The sequence below is a fragment of the Saccostrea cucullata genome, unplaced genomic scaffold (genome assembly GCF_032062105.1).
Source record: "Saccostrea cucullata isolate Sc308-1 unplaced genomic scaffold, CSIRO_AGI_Scuc_v1 ctg446, whole genome shotgun sequence".
Taxonomy (NCBI): Eukaryota; Metazoa; Mollusca; class Bivalvia; order Ostreida; family Ostreidae; genus Saccostrea; species Saccostrea cuccullata.
This window is the reverse complement of record NW_026932574.1, coordinates 499,108-509,959: the sequence shown is the minus strand read 5'-3', so window position 1 is coordinate 509,959 and position 10,852 is coordinate 499,108. Positions and strand designations below refer to the sequence as shown.

The 10,852-nt window shown below is 31.2% G+C and overlaps 1 protein-coding gene across 1 annotated transcript; it reads right to left on the bottom strand.

Annotated features, from left to right (window-relative positions):
• Nucleotides 1-3,994: 3,994 nt before the first annotated feature.
• Nucleotides 3,995-10,633, bottom strand: LOC134235427 (uncharacterized). The gene is made up of 4 exons (XM_062717555.1): nt 10,556-10,633; nt 5,012-5,111; nt 4,569-4,706; nt 3,995-4,292 (listed from the first exon to the last, which is right to left on the bottom strand). The coding sequence occupies exons 1-4, from the start codon at nt 10,631-10,633 to the stop codon at nt 4,021-4,023; spliced, it is 588 nt and encodes a 195-aa protein (XP_062573539.1). The 3' UTR covers nt 3,995-4,020.
• Nucleotides 10,634-10,852: the final 219 nt, after the last annotated feature.

The window sequence follows — 10,852 nt, the reverse complement described above, 5'->3', positions numbered from 1 at the left end:
AACGAATCTTTTGTAGCGGTAATGATTATCGTGATTGGATAGATGGGTTATTAATATAAATATTGGGCGTAACACTCTAATTATAAACAAAACAGGAGGATAATTATAATTAAGTTGAGAACGTTATAATAATGAATTCCTTACCTGTATTCGACACTGGACCACATCATTGGATAATATATACTAAGATACAATATGAAAACAATGTTAACTGAGACACGAATATATCTTCTAACATGTCTAAGTACGAAATATTTTTTTTTTAGAAATACAGTTATGATAGGGTAGTTTTAATTGAATATCATTATTAAGTTTACGAGAAGTTTTGATAGGACATGAAATAAAACAGGAAAATAATTAGATTTCCAATCTACTTCAAAACATTCATTTTGGTCTTTTTTTTATATTTAAAGGATTTTGAGGTTTTAGGAGTGAGTATCCTCCGCCGTGTGCTCCTTGTCACGATCGGGAAATAACAGAAAATCCATCCTCAAATTTGTGTGTAAATAATGGATTATCATGGAAAACGTCAGTCAGCATTTGACTCAATGATAAATTTTTGCTGACAAGGTCATTGTATCGACCGTAGAACTTACGAAATGATGACTTTAAAAGAGACTGCTGAAATTTTTGTTTTATCAACTTGTTTTTCAATGATTTATCTCGTTTTAGAAATCTACATGCGTAGAGCATGCTCTTGCATATCGAATCAACTGAGAGATAAAAACTCCGTATGCAGGTGATGAAGGTGTAATGTTGCATAAGTAAGGGAATTTGACGATTGAAATGTTAAAGTCATCAGGTTTATCATAGAGCATGGTTGTTAAATTACTATTAACGTCTTTTTCAAGTAAAATATCCAAATATGAAACAGACTTTGTGGTATCTTTTATTTCAAGCTCACCAAAATATATCGTATCGACATAGGAATGGAATAGAAATAACCATTGTAAATACGTCGTCGATATATCGAAATCTTTGTTTTTCAAAAGATCATACTTTCTGGAGAAAAGATTTCAATATACAAACGATAAAATGTATTCTTTAGAAATAATGATTTCAACGTTTGTTTAACCTGACATCAGATTCGAACCAAAACTGCCTTCAGGTAATCGCAATAGAGGGCACTTTGACAGGTAAAATAAAGTATTTACGATCTTTATGATCAAGTTAAAAAGGCATTTGAAATTAATTATCTCAGTGTAATTAAAAACTCATAATGAAAACTACCTACTACATGCATAACTATGATTAAATTGTCAAAATGACTTTCAAACAAGTCGACTACAAACTTTGTCAGAAAAATATCAAACGTTAATGATAATTATGAGTAAACTACATCTATGGGTGTTATTTCTTGACATTATGAAGTAATTAGGCATAACATAATTGCTCTAAGTTATTAAGTATCTATTAAAATGAACCTTAAAATATGTTTTCCATGAGAAATGGTGCACATAAAGAATTTTTTTTATTTGTTTTGAAAACATCTCTGTTACAAGTATAACTTTTTGTGCTGAACAGAAAACACTTATAAACAGCTTCTTAGTTCATACTTCCTATGATACAAAACAAAATTTATTTATAAAAGTCATTGCTTTTTTAGGTGGATTAATTACCTATGATAAAAATAAAACAATATAATACAAGATTTTTCTCAAAATGATAAATGTAATGATTTTTTAGATACCTGAAGCTAATTGTTCCGAAATAAATACTAGTAAATCTATCATAGATCAAACCTTTTCAATTTGATAGGTACATTGTAACTATCTTAAGTTTTTTTTTTTCAATTTCAATATCATGTGTGGGCATAGCTAAATTTGAAAACACATAACAAGTATACAGGTTATATATTTAGGATTAAAACACTTTAAATTCAAAATTTTATTTGCTATCTATAATAAACTTATACGTAAATTAATGCATTAAATTGTATTTGCTAGAATTGTTTTCAAATGCACCAAGTTCATCAAAATAATGTTATATTTGTTGATCCCATTCATAAGTCTTTTCTTTTGAAATGAAAATTACGTTTTTCTTAAATATCAAATCCTTGGCTGTTTTCTTATAGACTAGAAAATTCTTTTCAAAAATTTCAACATGACATTGATAAAATTGTGTCTGGTTCTTTAGATTAAACAATGTGACCTTGTCTTCTTGCAGTAGGAATACTGAACGTCCATATACAGAGCTAGAAATAGCGTTATAAATGAGAAAGAATTTATAAAGTAGTATGCTTTTTGTAGCGCTTGACATACACTTTAGTGTAGGTTAAAAAGAGACGACAGATGCAGGCACGTTAATGAGGACTCTGTGACAAGTGATGATATTTAGAATTCTGCATTACATATACTTATGAGTCTTTTAGAAATTATATTAGTGTCATTAAAATATCATAATGTATACTGACATTTTAATTAAATTTATAGCTTTTGTTTAATTCAGCTTGAATTATTCCTCATCTCATAATGAGTTGAAACAATTGCGGTTTTTTAAGAGTAGTGTGCTTGTAAAATGAACCAGTAACATTTGGTAGGTGCTAGAAAACAATTTTCTTTTGACTTTTTTATGTTCTTCAAGAAGTAAGATATTTTCATATAAGATACCTGTACACTAAATGATAAAAATTCTTAATTTGCTAAGCATAGCACGTTCCTTTTATTTGTTATCCCTAAAATTATATTCCTCTGAAAGTAAATGCTAAGCTTACAATCAAAGGGATAAATGATGTGTAATAAAATTAATAATAAATTAATTAAGTAATTCTTTCGCACTGTACGGAAAAGAAAACACTTGTTATCCTCATCTCGACATTCAAAACAATTAACGACGCTTTATCAATTAATAAAAACTATTTCCAGCCCCTTTCGGTTCGATATGATTATATCTCAGTGAACTTGAAATTAAAGACACCAAGGAGTTTGTCACATCAGATTCATATATGAATGGTCTGTTAACTAAGACGATGGAGATCAACTAACAACTCAATTGTCAAAGTATGACAAACTAGATAACACAAGTTTTTCCAATGCCATCATTCCTTATCAATATATATATATATATATATATATATATATATATATATATATATATATATATATATTAATATATCCCGCTAATACCTGCATATCTGCTTACTTTTCTCATCCTTTAGATACACTGGGAAAAGTTGCTCACATGATTTTCATAAAAAAATATAGCTCTGTAACAGAACAATATACTAGGATTTTGGTTTTTTACCTTTTATAATTGACTTACGTGAAAAAGAAAAGATTTTTTTCATATGTGAATTGATAATATTAACAGTAACTTTAATTTTCTAGCAGAGTATATTTCAAAACAAAGAAATCTTACACAAGACAATTCGTAACATGCAATCGATAACCACAATTACACCAGGAAACACCTGGCAAAGCGCGGCAACTCCTCTTATTACATTTAAAAAAATCTTGAGCAGGTAACAAAGCTTTTGGGGGTGAATTTGGATATGTACATTGTATTTTACATCAATAAAAAAAATGGACATCAATTATTTCTTAATTTACACACAAAGGTCAAGTGATATGACAAATAAAAACAACACTTAAAAAACAAAAGAAGCTTTAAACCAAAACTTTAAGACATTCAATTTGTACGACTCTCTACTTTCCGCTTTTTAAAACATCTTAAGAGTTATAATATACATGTATTTTGCACAACATATCCATAACTTAAAAAAGGCGACAGCTATAGACACTATTTTCTGAAGGAAAATACCCTTGAAATGGGTCATTTTGAGGCTTTTTCTGTTTAAAATAGAGAAATGCATCAAATCAATGACGTCATATTTCCAGATGCCATATTCTTTCCTGGTTTATCATAGTCATAAATTCAACTAATACAGTAGCCAGTTACAAACTTTTCGAAAACATTAAAGCTAAAACCGTACCTTCTTCTTTTACAGTTCTAACAATGAATAGTTTTCTTATGAAAAAAAAACAAAGAAGACAAACTGGTTTCTCTCTTATTTATTTATCATTATTTAGTATAGTATGGATAGTTGCAGCTTCCCTGGCACCAGCTTGGACAACCAGACCCTCTTTTACAGAGAATTTTAGAAATCCTGTTGGCAAAGTCGTGGCAGTTGTTACTAAGCAACCTGTACCTCCCATAGGCACACCTATAGTTTCTGGCGCAACCCTCAATGCAACTAAGGCTCACCGTGCTGTAACCTGCTGGGGAGCCCTCCCTTCCGCCACTGCATCTGCATTCTGAATATCGGCTATTAGAAATTACAACCGTCGAGTTACCTTCAAAGAAATGCTATAAATGTCACATAAAATGGAATACTTTTTTTTACATTTAATAATGTTGCTGGCAGGATAACGCATACAAATATTAATTTTATCATATTTTTCTCTAGAGGAAAGTATCTGCTTAGGATTTAAAAAAAAATAAATTTAACTAACAAGATATATTGAAAATTACACGTTATGTGTAAATTGAAATTTTGTAAATTAAAATTAAATCACGTGTCACTAGCTATTTCAATTTTGATTGTTTATAGTAAAATATTGATCACAAACCTAGAAAGTCGAAATATTTTCCCTTGTAGTAGATGAAACGGTGACTTAGAGATAACCTTCCTCTCGTAGGTGCACCTCGCTTGAATTTTTTAATGCAACTCAACTTTGTTGTACCGAAATAGTACGGCGAAGCTCCACCTATGGTCATAAATGAATTTGAGGTCATATAATGGCAATTAATTTCATTTTAATTTTTAATGCATTAGATGTGGTTAATTGCAGTACCTGCATAAGATTATTGTTCAAATGACATTACAGTTATTCGTCTCAAAAGATAGCCAGGGGTATGTGGAAATTATTTTGCAATTCAAAAAACCCATAACTATTTTTTTTTTAATTTTGGTTATTTCGAATTATCGGATTTCACGAACTTTAGAATTTTTCTCATCGAGTATTCGACATAATGAGGTTCGACTTTACTTGGGTTTTATGTATCTGCTTACCTCTTGCTGGACACCCTTTGTTATTCCCTTTCTTGCCCCACCATTTCCTTCCCAACCAAGCATCTCCTTGGAGGCACAAAGTACACAGTACAATGAAAACCTACGAAATAATTTATTAAATACATATATATCATAGTTTTGTATTTAATTTTCCACGGAAGGAAAGAAAACTTTTTTATTACTAATTTGTACTAACTTAATTAAATTACATATACATATAACTGTTAGTATTTCATTTTTTTGTATATCGATCGTAGGTAATTAAAATTAAAATTATTCACCCAAACGAAGGTTAAGATATTGTAGAATATTATTTTCTAGTTACAATAAGTTTTTAAAAGTAATACTTTACTATAAATGGTAGGAAGTTCTATCATGCCTACACAAGAAAAAATTCTTTCCTTGCTTTTATTACGAGACCTTCTTCCCCTTTTTATTTAAAAAAGAAACAAAATCTTAAAATCGAAAGTAAACTTTTAGTAATTAAATTAGTAATTAAAATTAAATGTCTCTTTAAAATTATTTCTAAATCATTAAATTCTGAGAAAATACTGATAAACGTTCATTAAATTTTATATTCTTACTATTATCTGATAAAGATTAACATACCAATGAAAAATTCATTTCATTCGATGGAGGGATGGTAAGCACACATTGTTTAAGATTATATATACTGTCATTAATTATAGAACACCTGTGTATCTGTTATTGACCACAAGTGTTTTGAGCACACTTCGCCCACGAATATAGGTACTGTAAAATTGAATGAAATCTTTCGGTATTGGATCGAAGAAAAGAAGAATTTTGTAAATATGCAAATGCATTCAAGTCAATAAGTCAATTTAAGCAAAGAAAGCAATGCCGTTTTTAAAGTGATAGAAAGAGGTAATTTAAAACGTACACGCTTGAAACAAGAATGATTTAATTTGGACTAAACTATAAAGAAGTGACTTTTTTTATGAAATATATGGAGATAACGAACAGTATTCAAGCTCAAAAGTCCACTAAACAATAAAAATATGAGCAGAACAAAAACGTACCTCTAAAACTGAATTTTTCTAATGTTTCAAAATTATTTAAATTTGTATGTTTAACACTGAACTTAGGTTGTAAATGTGGTTAGGACATTTTTATATTTCATTAAATAAGACTTTTTTTTAGCATACCTGATTTTTTCTAAACTCTTCTCCAGAATAGCTGGGCTAACTTTAACCAAACTTACAACATAGCATCTTCCAGGGTAAATGGAATTCAAAATAGTCCATATAAAGAGTAATTTCCTTTTAAAAAAGAAAATACTTAGAAATGTAAATTTATTCTGAAGAACCACTGGGCCGAGAAAGTTAAAACATATTTTTTAAAAAAACATCATAATTTAATAATCCTTTGTGATAGAGTGAGCCCCAATAGATAATCAAGCTTTTACATGAAATATAAGGACAAAAGAAATTCTACGACAAGAAAACCATTTGTTATACACATTTATATACAATAATCAAAAATCAAAAGGAAATGTAAATTCCAGATTATAAGTATTCAAAGCATGATCCCCAGAGTAACGAATATTTTGGTTAATCCATAAAAGGGGATCATAAAGGACAAGATAAAGGTTAAAATGCCCCTTCTTGGCCCCCTGCTTTGGGATGCCTTTTAAAATGATACAACTGTTTATAAAAAAAAACTGTTGTAGCCGCTGACACAAAATAAGTATTGGTTTTTAGTTAAGGTCAGAGAAAGGTCAGAAAATATGTTAATTTCCGAATTTTCTCTTTTTTTATGCAAATTTTCATAAATATAACAGCACAGTTTCAGAAAAATAGAGCACAAGCTTGCCTATCTACCAAATTTATATATATCATACACTTGTATTAGATGCATCTCATTTATAAAAATCTCAGATAGGCAAGCGTGTGATAAATGTTTTCCGAAGTCAAAACTATCTCTCATTTGACGAAGTACCATCAAATTCGAGAAAAATTGGGAAAACATCCAGCTTTCGCGCACTCCTGTGGCCTTTGTGCAAGTTTTGAATCAAAAACAATAGTGCTGGTTTTAAATCAAGTATCATTTTAAATTCTTAACTACAAACTATCGCAATTTTAACTGTATTCTAGTTTTTACATCAAATAAGGGGCCAGATTCGGCCGTTATCATACCTTGTCCTTTGATTTGTGTTTCTTAAGAATTACATAAAATTTGAAAGACATAAGCATTTGTTCCTTATGTTCATTTATTCAAGTTTAACCCTCAAATTATGATATCACTTCGGGTTGGACTGAAATTGCTCTAAAAATCGAACAGAAAAAAAACCCCAAAACAGTTAGGCTATGTTAGACATACTGATATTGGAGCCTGTCAGTGCGTATGGTACCGTTCACGGTAGCTCAGTAGGTAGAGCACTCACTCGGTGATCGGGAAATCGTGAGTTCGAACCTCGACCGCGACTGACCTGAGTCGATAAAAAATGGATAGCAACTGTTCGTTTGACATGCACACGGCACTTGAAGTGAAAGTTGCGGGTCTTTCGGATGAGACCTTAAGAACCGAGGTCGCGTTGACACGAGAAAGATCTATCAATACTCAATGACTTTGAATGCTGAATAAAGGTCAAACTTTGAAGCCCTTCACATGTATATGATAACGTCTCCACCTAAGTGAAAAATGGGACATAAAACAACATACAATCAATCAATCAATCAATCAATCAATCAACCAATGTGTATGGATTCAAGTGGACTTCAATGATGACTCATTATCGGACAAGAATGGGGCCAAAATGTGGAGGTGCTATTTTTATATAAATAAAGAGTGGGAAAATTCAATTAAGATCAGCAGAACGAAGGTAATTAAGGTTAGCGTTATAGTCCATTGGCCTTCCGTTTCATAATAAAATATGGTTCTTTGAAAACGTCTGTTTTGACAATCTGTTGCGTGACAAAGTTACACCCTTTATAAGTGTAATATACAATGCATAAAAGCATGATACATGTAGTGTAACGATTTTTGAGGCAACTGCAGCAACCGTTCGATTTAAATACATTTTTTATCTTAAAAACATACATGTGATCCTCAAAACATTTAACAATAATAAAATCGCCGTGCAATTTGATTAAATTACAAAATCATATAAAGAATAAATGGTGCTTTAATGTTTAATTAATAAGTAGATAAAAAGTATTCTGTAAAGTATTCTTGGGCGGTTGTTTTTCCAAATCAATTTTTTTATACGTCAAAAATTTCATATAAAGATATTGAATTCACAGCTAGTGTAATGTATCTTATATTTACCAAATAGAAACCCATTCTTTACAGAAAAAACAAATACAGTTATTTAATTTCTTTTATTATTTACATTAAAGAAAATAATTTTTTATTCATTACACTGGTCGAGACACTCTGTTCCTTATCGGTTAAAGTCCCTTTCAACATTATTTAATCATATGAGACGCACTCGGTGTTGTTAGAGGGCTGCAAAATGTGAACGTTTGAATTATTCCGGAAATCATATAATGACACTCCTAGAAATTTGTTCAATATTCCACTTGTTAATTGAACAGAAGTTGTAAATTTGACTGGATTGTAGCCTCTTGGAAAAAGTACTTGTCTTTACAGTATGTGGACGGGAAAGTTTTCATAAGCATCAATTTTTAATGAAACTTCCAAAGGTCCGTCCGTCCGTCTGTCTGTTACGCTTTAGGGTACTCATCTCTTATCCGCAACTCCTCTTATACCACTCTTACACCACTGAGTAAATTTTTAATGAAACTTTCACAGAATCTTTATTACATATTGCCATTGTGCACCTTCTATTTTGCTTTTTGATCCGACACATATTTTGGGTTTCCCGGCCACAGCATTGAATATATATATATATATATATATATATATATATATATATATATATATATATATATATATATATATATATATATATATATATATATATATATATATATATATATATATATATATATATATATATATAAAGTTTAAGCTACATATGTGTTACACAGTTTTAGAAAAATATTAATAAATTCACAACATGGTTAATAATAAACTGCAAGGACGTGTGTGATGTCACAGCAAATCATGGACTTAATCTGCCATTATAACCATATGGAAGGCGGGGGAATCATTTAGTGAGCTCATTGCTCACAGTACCTCTAGTTTTGAATCAAAATTTGGACATGTACAAGCAAACACAACGGAAATAATGCAAAAGGCGAACTTTTGGTAAGGAAGGGTGGTCATGAATAAGTGGCCTTCTGAGGGTGAAATGATAAATGTTTTATGCTAATTACAAAGGCCAATATTACAGGAAAAATTACCCGTATGTTCACAGGTGCATGAAATATAATAGGCCTATTTAGCATGCGTCAGTCTAACACTTGCATAACGTCAACAGAAGTGCATGAGAATGCAGTCATTTAAATCTCTTAATCAACGCCTTTAGCTTTACTGCCTTGGATTAAGCACACTAAGTTATAATTCAGGTACTCTCAAAATTCTTCTAGACTGAAAACGAGCAGAACTTTGTGCAGTGCTTTGGACAAGGGTTTTAAACCAGAATCTAAGTAATTATAAACGGGGGCAAAAAATATTTCTCCTGATAACTATATCGGCAAATCAAAACGGGGACGTTTTTCATGCTAAATTAGAGTAAGTAATTTATAGTTGAGTCTGGGTGTCAAATTTTAGACTTCATTACAAACGCCCATCCCTCATACATGTAATATCCCCAACCGGGGCGATGCTCAAGATTATGGTCGGTGGCGTTCAATCACGCATTTTACCTACCCACTTCTATTTAGCATTAACGCACACATATACCCAAGGGAAACAACTATTAACTGAATAACTTTCGACACAGTTGAAGATGTCAAGTTTCGAAGAGGGCCCTCTTCTCTAAACCAGATAAGGCAAATACTAGTATTGCCATATTAAGATATATGTTAAACATTCTCTACATTAGTGGAATTGTTGCTTACAAAATAATCAGGTTTAGGTAAAGCACATCACTTATCTATTCAAATATCAATATTTTTGCAGGATGGGCAGACACTACTATAACATACTTGTCTTTAATGTCTGTGTGCTCTTAGGTATACCTCTTATGATGGATAAAGCCCAGGGGCTCACAACATGATTAGTGTTCTTGGATTTAGAAATAGACACATTATGTAAATTCCAACCCCAGCTACAAAACTCAAATCTTATCTTATCAGAACCCCCCCCCCCCCAAAGGGCCATTCCGGGTAGCCGTGCATCAACCAGGCCTTACTGTAATATGCTTGGCAATAAACTTTAAACCTTGTTAATAGGTTACTAACGTTGGGTAACTAAACATGCACTTGTGACTGGAATCTCGGGCCAACTTCATTGGAATTATTTGAAAATACTGAAGGGATTTCTCATGATATTCTACAGCTATTCACCGACATCGGGGCGGATTCATTAGGATGTGACTCCCTTTACATGTTAAAATAAATATTGAACATCCTGGCTATTTGGCTACGGAAAGAAAGAAATCTGATTCTTGTATACCTGGTTGAGATCGTCTGAGTTTTTGTCAAATTTACAAACAGTATACGTTTTAGGCTCAACATATACTTGTAACGCCATATATAGCCACAATGGGCTTACAATACGTTTAATTAAGAGGAAAATGAACTTAGGGTAACCAAAACCACATGTGCAGATCATATTATCCTTATAGCAATTAACTGTCTCTGCCTAATTTAGTGTAATAGCAATCATACCAAATGCCTATACCTATATCTGTAACCGACTTTTAGGACGAAGGGTAAGAAGTTACTTAAACGATTATATATTAAAAGGTAA